We start from the raw sequence: 14135 nt of genomic DNA, 5'->3' as shown, positions 1-14135 counted from the left end.
TGTTCATCATCCTTTGTTTCCTTCTCGAGCTACTTGGCGGCTTCCGTCCCTCTTTGCAATCTTGTCCCACCTGCGTGGAGCCTTGAAAACTAGAGGCAAATATGTTTCAACTAATGCACAATGTTACTAGCGCTATTGATCTTCACATAATCTGAGTATGTAGCTAGAGTCAAGTATAGCTCTGGGCGGCTGACATGGCATTTATTAACATCAACCTAGAAACTCCGCGTACTCGTTCAATCTAGCATCCCTTTTCAGATCCTCCATCTCGTCATCTCGCAAGCAGATCGTGACGGTCATTCCGTTCTCTGCAGACCGAGGCATCACATAGATGAGGCCCTCGTATGGGGAAAAGTGCGGGCGGATGACAGTGACAGGCTTGCCCAGGCCAAAGTTAAAGTCATCATCGTAGCAATCAACCTTGGCCCATGAGCTGAGATTAATATCTATCGTGGAGTCCGTCGAGGCAACAAATGAATACCGTGTCTTGTCTGCATCTCGTTCCAGCAGCGTTGCCAGGCCGCTTAGCTCGTGGAGTGTCTTGACAGGATCAAGCTCAGCTCGAAGCCGCGACGCGATTTCACCTACTGTCGCGTCCAGTAGCTCATTCAAGCGGTAGCGATTCAGTTTTTGACTTTGCATCAAGCCCGGATATTTCGGGGAGAGGTTGCAATGAGATCTCACGTCGATTGCACGCGTCATTCTGACCTCTCTGTTTAGGTCGATGCGATGATGACGCGCTCGCATGATCGCCTGCCAAACCAATGCCGTGAGTGCGTCATCTGTCGATATAAAGCTGGTGCTGATCGTCTTGGTTGCGTCGGCTTTGAGCCTGGTCAACGCATCCCAGCTAATACGGATGGTGGCCCAGCTGCATGGTGGCGACGGGTCGGTGTTCTTGCCTGGAGTAGCGGTAGGCCTGATCCACAAGGTGCGGAACTCGGTTTCGACATCGTATGAGCTATCGAGCAGGGGAATGAGGGCTCTTCGGTCCATGTTGCCTACCATCTTGTCTTCCTCTGTGGATGGAATACCGTGACATGCTTGGGACAGCCAGTGTAGAATTTGCGCCTGGCCGATGGCGTCGATGGCACGATGAGCAGTGGCAGAGGTGAGTATCAGCGCGCCAGTAGCCAGTGTTACCTGGAACAGCAAGACAGGTTCGGGATCATTTGCGGTTTCGCCAGGGCCACCGGGGATGGTCATTCGCGGTGCGATTTTGGTCTCGTCAAACATGGACATCGGGTAGCCAGCGGCTGTCATGTCGTCGATGGAAGGCATAGAGCCATCTTGTCGAGCGTCTTTGACAACGAGGCGTGGAGTTTCCTCAAAGGGCTTGATTTTGAAGACACCAGAACCGTCGTGGCCGGTGCGCTCATGAACAACTTGACCTGCGAGCCAAGGGAAATCTTTGGCAATCTGGCTGAGGCCATTGCGTAGCGTGTTCAATATCTCTTCGACTTGGGCATCGTGCTGAAGTCGGAACACAGAGCTCAGTTGCGTGTAAACTTGGAGGGCTGGTTGCTGACCGAGGATTTCTACCTCCATGTCTAGTCCCGCTTGGGCCGGTTCGGCTGGCATTGTAAACTGGAATTGTTGATTGAGAAGACAGACTTAATTCTCCTTCTCCTTGGGCCCAAAAGTACCCTTTCGCGGGGTCAAAGACGGTTTTATGTGTGGCAAACACTGTTGCTGATATGATATCATGCACAGTCACGGGATCTCGGTGTAACGCTACTGCAGTGGCTGAGGCGACAAATATGTTCCTTCGTCAAGTGAGTACCAAGTGAGCGTCATTCCTGCAAGATCCTGCTCAGAGTCCACTTTCCCTAGTCCCAGTCTTCCATTTACTGTTCGGGACGCATATTTCTTGTTTCATGGCACCCACCCAGCCGCATGAGCTGAGTGATGTGGTGATGGCCGCATCAAGGAAATGTCCCTATGCAGTCGGACCTATTTGGCCGGCCAGCTCGACAGCTGTTTACGCGCAGAATATGTGATGTAAACAAAAATTGCTTAGTATACCGTATATAACTGCTCGAGTACTGTTTTTTGTATATAAATGTGTACTTCTCTGACTGCATTAAGTCAACTGATTCGCAAACCAATTGGCATCCCTGGTTCGCAAGAAGCCCTCACATTCATCATTGAACTCCTTCGACATGCAAGAGTTCCCGGTGGACAATTTCCTTGGTGCCGCTGTGCGCCTTCTCGAGTACATCGAGTACCAGGACAGCAACTATTCCCGCGAAGAACGCATTGAGAACCTTCGTTATGCCTACGAAAAAGCAGTCCACCACTTTGCTCAAGAACGCCAGCAGACCCTGTTAAAGGCCGACCCAAAGAGACTTCAAGCCTCTCTTCAGACCATTGTTGGCATGGTTGTCTACAGCTGGACCAAGGTCTCCAAAGAACTCATGGCAGACCTCAGCATCCACTACACATACACGCTCGTGCTAGATGACAGCCGAGACGACCCTCATCCTCAGATGCTGACCTACTTTGACGACTTGCAAAGTGGCCGTGAGCAGAAACACCCTTGGTGGATACTTGTGAACGAACACTTTCCCAATGTCCTTCGACACTTTGGGCCGTTTTGCTCCCTCAACCTCATCCGCAGTACACTTGACTGTAGGTCCATTCTTTACTTAAGCCACTATACAGAACTCCGAAAAGTTGGAAAAACTAACACACATGAATTTCTAAAGTTTTCGAAGGCTGCTGGATTGAGCAGTACAACTTTCATGGATATCACGGCTCGTACGATTATCCCGGCTTCCTCCGCCGCATCAACGGCCTTGGTCACTGCGTAGGAGCCTCCCTGTGGCCCAAAGACCAGTTTAATGAGCAAGTGCTCTTTCGTGAAATAACCTCCGCCGTCGCTCAGATGGAAAACTGGATGGTTTGGGTCAATGACCTGCTCTCTTTTTACAAGGAGTACGACGACCCCCGCGACCAGACCAGTCTTGTCAAAAACTATGTCACCACATACGGCATCACCCTGGGCGAAGCGCTGGAGAAGCTGATCGAGGATACGCTTCTGTCCTCCAAGCAGATGATGGCCGTCTTCGCCGACAAGGATCCGCAGCTCAAAGAAACAATCACCCGCTTCATGCACGGCTATGTTACCTGGCACCTGTGTGACAATCGCTACAGGTTGAAGGAGATCTATCTTCGGGCGAAGACGATGGATACAGAGGATGCTCGCGCTTTCACCAGGTTTCGCGAGCAAGCAGCCGAAGTTGGCGCTGTCGCGGCCTCCGAGTGGGTGAAGTTCACGGTCGTCGATGCTGTTGAAGCCCAGAAAGCAGCCAAGAAGCACTCTGGCGATAAAGTTGCTCCGCAGGGTCTATTTTCGCGCTTTGCTCTATCCTGGTGGCAAAACGGACTAGTTTTATGTGTTATCATACTTCTTCTCACGAACATGCACCTACCCCTGCCCCTACTATTTGGTACCTCCGCGTCGCGCGGCCACTGGCACGACATCTCGAACAACATCTCGAACACACTGTCAAGCCTTCGAATTACCGCTAATCCCTGATTACAATCCCCCTTTCTATTATCATTGAATCAAGCAGATGGCTGCACTCTGATGAGTAGTTCTAGAGCTATTTTTTTTTTTTTATCTTCGTTGCAGTTGTCTATTACCTTTGGCTGGCAACGAGACTCCAACCCCACACCATTTTGAGCAGCTCTTGCCTCTCTTACAATTCTCATAGCTGTTCAATATAAGTACCTTTGCACATAAAACTACTCTTGGATTTTTTGGAACCTTGTCTTTCTTGTTTAAAAAAAAAAAAAGAATCCGCTTTTCGTGCTTCCGTTGCCTTCAATCGCACTTTCACGCTGTGAATATCAATGCATTTAAAATATCTCTGTTCATCGGATTCTTTTTAGCCACAACCCATCCTACCCGCTGGAGACATAGAACAAAACTATGTCCACTTCTTGAATGTCTGCATAATTAGCAGATGTAGAGCCAGTGTTAGTGAGGGGTCCATGTCACACTCAGTTCAATGAATCGTCCATGTCTCATTCTGTGTTCCGAGTCGGGGGTCGATCGCCTGTTATCACTTTTTGGCACTCTGCGATAAATTGCAACTGCCCGCAAAATGAATGCCTTCTCGGTATATACCAATTGGGCTTTACCCTCGTACCGGCTGCATGATGCAAATGCGGAGCGGGAACATCTGCGCCGTTTCAGAGAGTCTAGATTTCAGCATTCGGGCAGCAATCACTAGTTAAACAGCTGCAATCACTAATTAAACAGCTGCAATCACTGGTCTAAGCTGGCGTGCGCCGATGCGGACTGCTGTCACGATAAGAGTGATCAACAAAAAGGGACAAAAGTATCTCATCATTAGAACCAATCTAGCATCTGACTTGAAAGTGAGACACTCATTGAACACAACGTCACATGATTATTCTGCGAGCGATCACGGCGGCCTTGCTCAGCTGGATTGTCCCAACACACACTCTGTTGCTTTTGGCAACCCCAATCTAAGTCGAGATTAAAAATAAAAAAAGAAGAAAAACAGTGGCCGATACTTTGTGACAAGACCAGCAGGGACATCGGTTTCCAAGAGTAACACTGTTGGCAATATTGGTGACTATGGCGCGGATTCAGCTTCAGCATGTATTTATTGCGGTCGCCATCGCCACGGCGCACGCTTTGGAAGCGAGCGGGTGCAACGCACAGAAGCCAGTAACAGGGGCGCACAGCATTTCATCAAGCCCATTCAATGAAGACTTTGGCGAGTTTGTGCGAGAGTCTCTGGACATCTGGCACGTGCCGGGTATGTCGGTTGGCGTGATTGACGGTGATGACGTCTATACTGAGGCAAGTTCGAGATCGCCCAGGCAACCGATGCAGATATTGGCCACTGATCTGAGCTAACTATTTGACATACATAGGGCTATGGATATGCGATAATACCAGATGTGCCTGCTACTGCCGACACACTCTGGTACGGATGCTCGACCACCAAAGCGCAGGCCGCGGCGCTGCTTTCTCACCTCATCAACTCCGAAAACTACAGCAGCGCCTTTCCTCAAGACTGGGAGACACCCATGGCGTACATAATTCGCGACGATTTCGTCATGCAGGACGAGTGGGCGACTGCGCACATCACTCTCAACGACGTCGTGAGCCATCGCAGCGGCCTCGGCCGTCATGACTACGGGCTGCAACGCATCCGCGACGGCAAGCAGCTGCGACCACGAGACGTGACTCGCAATCTACGGAATCTAGCCATGAAAACCGAGCCCCGTGTTCAGTGGTCGTACTGTAACTACATATATATTGCGCTCGGCCACGTAGTCGAGACTGTGACTGGCCAGTGGCTCGGCCATGCTCTGCGTGAGAATCTCTGGGCGCCGCTAGGGATGAGCTCGACATATTTCAATGTCGACGATGCGCTAGCAGCGGCGCCGCAGCAGCACCTGGCAGCCGGTTATGTGTGGAATGAAGCGGCCGGGAATTACACGCTTGTGGACTACATGGCACTTACAGATTTCAGTGCCGCTGGCGCAGTCATCTCCACTGTCAAGGACTATGCGAAATGGATTAGCTGTCTGATCAATAAGAGCGCGCCGCTGTCGCAAAAGACACACCTCGATCTGCAGAAGCCGAGGATGTTTCTCGACGAAGATGGGGGTGCTACAGGGGACAAGATGGCGGCGACACTATATGGGTTGGGCTGGCTGCGCACCACTATACATGGCAAAACGGTATACTTTCACCCTGGGGGCATGCATGCCTATGGCGCAGAAGTCTTCTGGTTGCCGGATGTCAAATTTGGTGTCGTAACATTTGGGAACACGGTCGTGTCATCCAATTGGCAGCAGCTTGATGTTGTCTATCGCTTGATCGAGGACAAGCTTGGGATCGCAGCTGATGAGAGAATTAATATTAGAGAAATGCAGGTTTCCTCCCTCCCCTCGTCAGTTCTTTTGACACCGACAAATTATACGCCAGTACTCATTGCCTTGCTAATGTCAGAGATACAGATCGATGAAAAGCTGGGATAGTGTGATGACGAGAGAAAAGGCCATCGAGACGTTTTTCTCGGACCGCCCCGAGCCGCCGCTTCCATCGACATTCAGCATGAGCCAGCTTGTTGGTAGCTACACAAATAAGGGTTGGGGCGACGTTACATTTACAGAGGAATACGACCTGGTCACTGGCAAGCCGATTCTGGTCGGACCTCGGCCGCATGCGGTATTCAGACACACTTTTGTGCTGGAGCGTATCACAGGCGACTACTGGCTCGTAAAGGTCACTACTGATGGCGAGAGCCCATTGGCGACTCGGTTCTTCACCGCGCGTTTTGTTGCCGCAGTCGGCGGCGAGCCGGTAACGATGGATTTAGACACGGCGCAGGGGCCCGGCGACGCTGGCGATGGTGTGATCACGTTTACGAGAACCGAGTACAGCACGGAAGACAGCAACAGTCACGGCCGGTGAACTTGGGTGAGATGAACAAAATCCAGCATTGCTGCTCTCCAAAAGGCGAAAAAGCTTCGCTGCTGAGGCGCGTCTTGGCACGCTGCTTTGGCTCGCTTCTTCGAAGCCTCTCCCCGGGGCCCAAGTCAAAGTCGCTGCTCGCAGATACGGCCAACACAAGCTAGGAGCCACTCGTGAATCTTAGTCCGCTCCTCACCAGTTTCATCAACTTCTCCGTCTCTTCTTCCGTGTATTGAGCAATCAATGAGCCGCTATCCGGCGAATACCCCTTGCCGTGCGCGAACGCGACGTGGAGCAGTATAGTGACTCGCAGAAACTGTTCTCTGATCCATGTAATCTGGCCCGTCCTGAGAAGTACCGCAATCGACTGTCCTGATCCGTCGGAAAAGAGCGCCAGCAGTCGGCTCAGCGGGCTCAGGATATTCCATGGGCCCTGGGCTATAATGTGGCTCGTGTCGAGATGCAGCACGGTACCACTGGGGTAAAGTATAGAGGCATCCGTGAAGTCTCGTAAGGACATGGGCCTGCATCGATTGCCGAGATAGAATGGCACACTGTAGCATATGCCGTCGACTAGCTCTTGGGCTGCTGCCGTCTCGTTGGCCTGTTGACTCGGAGTCTTGAGGTCGTAATTTCGGAGTCTGGTATGCGAGTCTGCAATAACGGCCGCCAGTATCAGTCTTTGGACGCGCCAGAGGTTCCAAATTGTTGCAATTTGGCAAGACGTGTAAACTTCGCACACATCCTGATACGCTGAAATAGATGAATCAAACTCTTTTCTGGGCAGCCTCAGTGGCCTCCAATGCTCCGGCACAAGCTGCTCCCAAGTTAAGAGTTTATTCTCGATTCGCTTTGCTTCTTGTATTTGGTTTGTGAGAATATACTGAAGCTCGACCGGGGCCTTAATTTGCTGCTCTAGCTGCGCATGGCTGGCTTGCAAGAGAGCCACCTCTGCCCCGATGGCGTCCAAGACGGAACTAGGGTTGCTGCCACGGGCGGTGGAAGTGATGAACATGCCAGGCAGCGGCTTCTTCTCCCGTATCGCAGAGGCAATCTCCGTATGAACCACGAATCGCCTAATATATTCTCCAGCGCTTGCGTTACTGCCCGTTGTTAGGTATGGCAGCAACGACACGGCACCGCTCTGGTGGACCTTTGACGCCGGGCGGAGATTGAACACGGCGGCGATGCTTTCGCATAGCTGCAGAGCAACAATTGCCATGATCGTGGCCGGATTCTGCCTCTCGACATCGTCTTGCACAGCCTGGCGGACGCGGCTTACGGCTTCCGCGTACGCCGTCTGTGGCAAAGCGAGGCCCTTGGGGCCATGGCGCCACAAGGACAGCACTTTTGTCGCCGTCGCGCGCAGGGCAAGTGAAAGAGGCGAGTTTTCCGGCTGCGCGTTATACGTCGGAATGAGCACCTCGAAGAATCCCCGCGCAGACGCCGTCTCTCGGCCCTTGCCAGCGTACTGCCCCAAGTAGAAAGCGACGGCACTGTCTGGGTCGGCAATGGTCCGCGGACAAGATACAGGCACCAGTGCTTGAGACGGGCTAGGCTGGCGCTCGGATTTCTCGCTGAAAAATTTGTGATTCTGGTCCTTGAACTTCAGGCGCCGGGCGCACTTGGTCTCGTACCCTCCACAGCGCAGACCTAGCCGTCGACAGTGGCCGCACTCGGGTCGAGTCTCGTCGCATTTGACCCGTCGTTGCTTACAGGTGACGCAACCCTTTGACCGTCCGCGATTGACCATGACGATGATGGAACAGTATTTCCCAGAAGGAGATGTGCTTTTGCGACGAGTGGGTGGCCCACGTCATTTAAGAACATACAGTTGGGCTTGCTGACGCAAGGCTGAACTAGCGGCGAGTCTGGTTATAATTAGTGTACGTCGCATCGGCCTGAAGCCGGGCGCAAGATGCTGTCGTGGCCAATCATGAGGCTCCGTCGCAAAAGGCGTACTCGATTCAGCTTAGTGGCCTCGGGACGAACGGTGATGGTTGTTTGTTGAAGTATATCCGTGTATGAAGAAGCCGAAAACATAAATAGACAGGAAGAGAGCAGTGTCTGGATATGAATTCTTTTGTATAGAACAATTTGCCTTGGCAATCTTTTGCAGCGCATCACCAACTCTAGACCCTTTTCTTTCTCTCTTCTTTCTCTTTGAAAACACCAAGCATGCGCTTTCTGGGAGCACTTACAACGGCGCTGCTGTACATGCAGCCTGCCGCGGCAGCCAAGAACGCCACAGACGAGCCCACGCTGCCGCTGAGCTCCGACAGCACCTTCAACTTCCAGTTTCTCATCGCCCTCGGCAACGCCCTGACCGGCGGCTCCGACATTGGGCCGGTGCTCGGCGCCGCCAAGAGCATCGTCCCGGGGGACATGGCGTCGTACAGCGCGCAGTTCCACAAGCTCGCCAACGACACCAAGGCCCTCGCGCAGGACCCGGCCAGCGCGTACGACCCGGTCAACGTCCGCGACAGCTGGTTCTCGGCCGCGCACTACTTTCGCCGCGCCGACTTCTACCTGCACCGCGACTGGAGCGACCCGCGCATTGACGCCTACTGGACCGAGCAGCTGGCCGCCTTTGACAAGGCCCGCGCGGCGCTGCCGTTCCCGAACCACCGCGTGCGCATCCCCGCAGCCGGATCCAACTTTACCGTCGAGGCCATCTGGTACGGTTTCGATGACGACCACGGGGAAGAGCCGCCCCAGAAGCGGCCGACGCTCGTGATTGGCAACGGCTTCGACGCCGCGCAGGAGGACTCGTACCACTACTTTGTCGCCGCGGCGCTGGCCCGCGGCTGGAACTGCATCACGTACGAGGGGCCCGGGCAGTGCACTGTGCGCCGCGCGCAAAACGTGGGCTTCATCCCGGACTGGGAGCGCGTCGTCACGCCCGTCGTCGACTACGTGCTCGCCGAAAAGGCCGACCGCGTCGACGCCAGCCGTCTCGTGCTCGTCGGCAACTCCTTTGGCGGGTACCTCGCGGCCCGCGCGGCCGCCTTTGAGCCTCGCCTATCGGCCGCGGTTCTCATCGACGGCGTCTGGGACACGTACGACGGCTTCCAGGCGCTGTTTCCGGCCGACGTCATGGCGCTCTACGAAGCAGGCAACTACACTGCGTTTGATGAAAAGGTCTTCTCGCTGCGTGAGTCTGGAGCCCTGTCGACCATGGCGACCTGGGGCATCGACCAAGGCCTATGGTCGTTTTACACGCACTCGCCCTCCGAGCTCTTCACTCAGGGCAAGGCATATCACCTGCGGGATGTGGCGCACAGGATCAATATGCCCGTGTTTGTGGGCGATGCCGCGTACGACAACTCGTTCCCCGGACAGGCGGCCAAGGTCAAGGAGGCCCTGGGCGCGAATGCCACGCTGCATCGTTTCCAAGGCACGGCGGGCTATCACTGCCAGACGGCGGCGCTACAGGAGCTGTCGAGGAGCATGTTTGCCTGGCTTGGCAAGACTTTGGGCTAGGACTCGAGAATATCTCCGTGAAACTATGTAGCAATCTTATTTTTGTTAATATTTTTCATTTCGGTTGTGAATTGATCAACGTCTGTGAGCCTGGCAGCCGGCCTTGCGTGCCGTTACTTACATGGATAGCAAGACAACGGACCCTGTACCGTTCAGCCATGATTCGTTTAGGTCGTGAATGAAAGCTGTTTCTGAATCAAATGCCAGTCTGGCTCCAACCGAGTCAGATCCAATGTGAAATTCGCCCTGCGTCTTTTGAGCGCATTGTACAGCCATGGTTGGATGGCAAAGTGCTGTTGCTGATCCCAGTCGATCAGCGTATCAGAGTCAGACACTGCAATGTCACTGTCGTCACGGAGGTCTCGGGGCAGTCTTATTACCGAATGTCTCGCCCAAGTGCGAAAAGCCGGGCCGTCACTCATGAAAAGCATGGCATAATGGTGCAATGTGTTGAATGTTCAATTTCAAGTAAATGCTATGCTAACGCTCTAGAATAAGATGCCTCGCTCAAGACAGAATGTAAGTGTGCATTTAGAGATGCGGGATGTGTCGTCCCTCGGAGCGTGGGCTTTCTCCCTTCGCTCATCAACCAGCAGTCGCCCCGATTCATCTGAGACATCCTGGACTGGAATTCTTCCTCTCAACGCAAGAAGAGGCAAACGAGAAATAAAGAGGTGGCCACGTTTTTTTTAACCATCTGGGGTACTATGCCCCCTTTTTTGCTCAATTATTTCTGGTATGAGATGCCTCTGGCGCTGGTTGCTTCTCACGTCTTGTGAGACTAATAGCTGCAGGCACAACTTTGGGCAGGGCCCAGAATGTCTCACTTTCTTTTTTTGCTTCTGACGGCGCAAGCCGCCCCCTTTGCAGGATGCTAGTCCCCATGCATAGTTTTGTTGTGTTTTTTTTTTTTTTTCGCAAATCCAGATTGTGGAAATTCGAAAACAGAATCAGATCCTCAAACGAGGGCCATCCCGAGCGTCATCAGCCCCAGAGACGCGACCAGCGCGAGGAATCCAGGGTCTGACAGACTCGTGCTTGCCGCACTCACAGCCACAGGCACTTTAGTATTGGTGGGCAGCACCGTCTCAATCGCTGGCGTCTTGACTTTGGTCGGACGCAGCTCGTCGTCGTCCGTCAGACTGCCGCCGTTTGTATCGCGGCTGCTCATGCTGGCGTCGTCCTCGTCCTCGTCCTCGTCGCCAGCTGTCGACGTCTCCGCTGCTTGCGCGGCTGGCGGTGCATCCCACACACTTGTTGGGCGTTGGGCTTTGATGAAGCCGGATGTGGTGCTGGTATCTCGTTGTTGAAGTTGTTGACGGTCAAGGCCGCGGGCCGCAACCATGTCGTTGACATTGTGTAGTTGTTGAGCCGTGAGGCAGAAGGCGAGGGCGGCGACGAGGAGGAAAACAATGTGCAGCAGTCTCGACATTTTTTAAAGAGAATTGAAAGAGTATAGTATTTGTAAAAAAAAAAAAAATTACAAGCTCAAAAGGGGGAAATTATTGTGGTGGTGAGAATGTAGTGTGGTTGGCTTTCTAGAAGACTTGGTGTTGGAAAGCCAAGATGTGGGAGAAGGCTGAAAAATGCAAGATAGGGCTGCAGTGCAACGTCCTGCCCTTTTAACTTGGCGGATTGGCTTTTCTTTCCCCTCAAACAAGACCAGAATGAGAGACAAAATGAGAGAGTGTCCCCCGAACGCAGCCAGAGCGTGCCCAGAAATTTGTCTTGGAATTCTCCAATGTCTCAGAACCACACCTCATAGCTCTCCTCCACCCAATTTTGTTTCCTTCCGCTGTCACCGCCCGGAAGCAGCCAGTAGTGCGGCCCAAGTACCAGCCTGCGACCAACGGGTTGCCTTTCTAAGAAGCCAACTCTTTGCATTGCGAGGAAAGGACTCGGATCACTTTGCTGAGCCCATGTACTCGGTTCGTTCGCCGGCGCTGCATCGCCAGCTGAACTCGTTTCTTTTTTAATTGTAGATCAATTCCTCTGTTTCACACGCACGCATCCATCGGTCTATTTCTCAGTCAATGGCCGTAAGGAGAGACGGTATGAGCGCATGGGTGCTGTGCACGGGGCAACAGTGCTTGTTACAGAAACATTCCAGTCGCAAGCACCACACCGCTAACCGGTTTGCCGGCTTCCCCACAAGGGACCTACCAGTACAAAACAGTACAGGCTGTGAAATATCCCAAAGAAAGACCGACAATTGAAACAGGAGTTTCGTGTGCTAAGAAATCATCAATTGGGGATCGTTGGACGCAAGTACACCCGTTGCGGTGCTAGTGATACGACCGAAGACCCAATGCAACGCTACAGCCTTCAGGGATAATGTGGAAACTTTTGATTCTTGTCATAAAGATCTACAAGGCCTAATGTCGTATTGTTTATATCGTGTATGTATAATGGGGACTTTCGTCGCCCAGCTCCCGTAGCTCGTCGTCGGACAAGTTCTGGTACTTTTCCTGCAAGGCACCAGCGGCGCGTCGCTGGTTCTCGCGCCGGTACCACACCCACAGCAGGCCGTAGATCAATGTGCCCATTGCCACCATGGACAGCGTCACGGCGTGTCCACGGATGAAGCGCGGGGCGTCGAGTGTCGGGCTACAAACATCCCGTTAGCAAAACGATAACAAAGAAAATCATGCTGGCAGCAGAGCAAAATGTGTGGCGACGTACTAGATAAACGACGACATGATGCCCGACGCATTGCCTATTGTGAGCTGCATGCCGGTAGCAGTCGTTCGCTTGCCGTAGCGAGGAGAGTTGTTGGGAAGCTAGCCACAAGTCAGCACGGCAGTTCATTTGCATCCTTTGCAGACAGGAGTTTACCCAAGCCAACGGCAGACCAACGACAATGTAGAGTCCTGCCGCCACCAGAAAGCACGCGAAATAATGCACGCCCGAAGACACATTGGACAGCAGTATCGCATATCCAACCACACTGAGGATGCCAAAGATGACACAGAACAGGCCTCGCTTCTGCGTCTTGTCCGACACCGTCGCAATGGCCATGTAGGCACTCGCACCTAAAAAGTAGCACGGGATGGTAAGCAGCTGCACCTGCGCTGGTGTCCACTTCCCCAGGCCCTTGATGATGGTCGGCAAAAATGTCGAATAGCCTATCCCAGAAAGTATCATCAGCAAGCGTACTTCATGTCCAAGCCCCTTGTGTCAGACTTACCGTAGAGCATAGTGTCGACACCAAACTGCGCCACGCAAAACGCCCACACCTTCCAGTCTTTAAACGCCGCATTCATATCCTGGAAGCTGAACTCCCTGCTCGATTTTGTATTGCCATACTCCCTCTGGTGCCGCAGCTCCATCAGCGCCCTCTCCCCGTCGTTCAGGAAATGCGCCGTGGCCGCGTCGTTGGGCAGGTAAAAGTACGTCACGACGCCCAGCACCGCGCTTGGGATGCCCTCGATAATCAGGATCCATCGCCAGCCGCTCATGCCCCGCGCGCCGTCCAGGTGCCCGATGCCAAACGCCAGCAGGCCGCCGACGGCACCCGCAATCGCCGCGCTCACGAAGAGGTAGCCCACGCGGCGCGCGAGCTCGTGTTTGGTGTAGAAAAAGGTCAGGTAGACGTTGAGGCCGGGGAACAGGCCGGCCTCGACGACGCCCAGGATCAGGCGGCAGGCGAGCAGGCTGCCGTACGAGTCGACGAGCCCGGACAGCGTGGCCACAAGGCCCCAGCAAAAGGCCAGGGCGGCGATCCAGCGGCGCGGGGTGAAGAGCTTGAGCACCAGGTTTGACGGCACCTCGAAGAGCAGGTAGGGCACGAAGAAGATGGACACGGCAATCTGGAACTGCGTCGAGGAGAGGCCGAGGTCCTCCTCGAGCTTGTAGAGGCGCGCATTTCCAATGTTGACGCTGCAGCCTTTGTTAGCATCGATGAGGATTTCCATCCGCAGCAATTTGGACCCCGAGGGTCTGACGTGCCCGATCTCAACGAGACCAGCGCATGATTTCCCTGATGGCGGGGGTTATCAAGGGAACAGCACAGGCTTACCGATCAAGAAAGCTAAATAGGTACAGCATCATGATGAGCGGGATCAAATATAGATCCAGCTTGCGCACGAGCTTCTGCTCGTTGACCTGCGCCGCACGCGCCTCCAGCTGGGCATTGTCCTCAACAGGGTTCCGCGCCGTCCCGTCTTCGCCTTTGCCAGCCATTGTC

General features: G+C 53.6%; 7 protein-coding genes across 7 annotated transcripts; 3 read left to right on the top strand and 4 right to left on the bottom strand.

The window, feature by feature from the left end:
• Positions 1-210: 210 nt before the first annotated feature.
• Positions 211-1581, bottom strand: LMH87_003973 (uncharacterized protein; the record flags this gene model as incomplete). The annotated part of the gene is made up of 2 exons (XM_056195123.1): positions 211-1473; positions 1543-1581. The coding sequence occupies 2 exons, from the start codon at positions 1579-1581 to the stop codon at positions 211-213; spliced, it is 1302 nt and encodes a 433-aa protein (XP_056048783.1).
• A 581-nt stretch (positions 1582-2162) lies between these two features.
• LMH87_003972 (uncharacterized protein) lies at positions 2163-3541 on the top strand (the record flags this gene model as incomplete). Its single annotated transcript, XM_056195122.1, has 2 exons — positions 2163-2631; positions 2709-3541. 2 exons carry the CDS (start codon positions 2163-2165, stop codon positions 3539-3541), a joined length of 1302 nt encoding a protein of 433 aa, XP_056048782.1.
• A 1071-nt stretch (positions 3542-4612) lies between these two features.
• LMH87_003971 (uncharacterized protein) lies at positions 4613-6466 on the top strand (the record flags this gene model as incomplete). The annotated part of the gene is made up of 3 exons (XM_056195121.1): positions 4613-4840; positions 4915-5921; positions 6010-6466. The coding sequence occupies 3 exons, from the start codon at positions 4613-4615 to the stop codon at positions 6464-6466; spliced, it is 1692 nt and encodes a 563-aa protein (XP_056048781.1).
• A 160-nt stretch (positions 6467-6626) lies between these two features.
• Positions 6627-8219, bottom strand: LMH87_003970 (uncharacterized protein; the record flags this gene model as incomplete). Its single annotated transcript, XM_056195120.1, has 1 exon — positions 6627-8219. The coding sequence occupies one exon, from the start codon at positions 8217-8219 to the stop codon at positions 6627-6629; it is 1593 nt and encodes a 530-aa protein (XP_056048780.1).
• Positions 8220-8644: 425 nt separating this feature from the next.
• LMH87_003969 (uncharacterized protein) lies at positions 8645-9949 on the top strand (the record flags this gene model as incomplete). The annotated part of the gene is made up of 1 exon (XM_056195119.1): positions 8645-9949. The coding sequence occupies one exon, from the start codon at positions 8645-8647 to the stop codon at positions 9947-9949; it is 1305 nt and encodes a 434-aa protein (XP_056048779.1).
• Positions 9950-10907: 958 nt separating this feature from the next.
• LMH87_003968 (uncharacterized protein) lies at positions 10908-11381 on the bottom strand (the record flags this gene model as incomplete). The annotated part of the gene is made up of 1 exon (XM_056195118.1): positions 10908-11381. One exon carries the CDS (start codon positions 11379-11381, stop codon positions 10908-10910), a length of 474 nt encoding a protein of 157 aa, XP_056048778.1.
• A 958-nt stretch (positions 11382-12339) lies between these two features.
• LMH87_003967 (uncharacterized protein) lies at positions 12340-14131 on the bottom strand (the record flags this gene model as incomplete). Its single annotated transcript, XM_056195116.1, has 5 exons — positions 12340-12556; positions 12632-12729; positions 12785-13074; positions 13137-13828; positions 13968-14131. The coding sequence occupies 5 exons, from the start codon at positions 14129-14131 to the stop codon at positions 12340-12342; spliced, it is 1461 nt and encodes a 486-aa protein (XP_056048777.1).
• Positions 14132-14135: the final 4 nt, after the last annotated feature.

Source organism: Akanthomyces muscarius, chromosome 2 (genome assembly GCF_028009165.1).
Source record: "Akanthomyces muscarius strain Ve6 chromosome 2, whole genome shotgun sequence".
In the NCBI taxonomy this organism is placed as follows: Eukaryota; Fungi; Ascomycota; class Sordariomycetes; order Hypocreales; family Cordycipitaceae; genus Akanthomyces; species Akanthomyces muscarius.
This window is presented reverse-complemented; position numbering and strand designations above follow the sequence as displayed.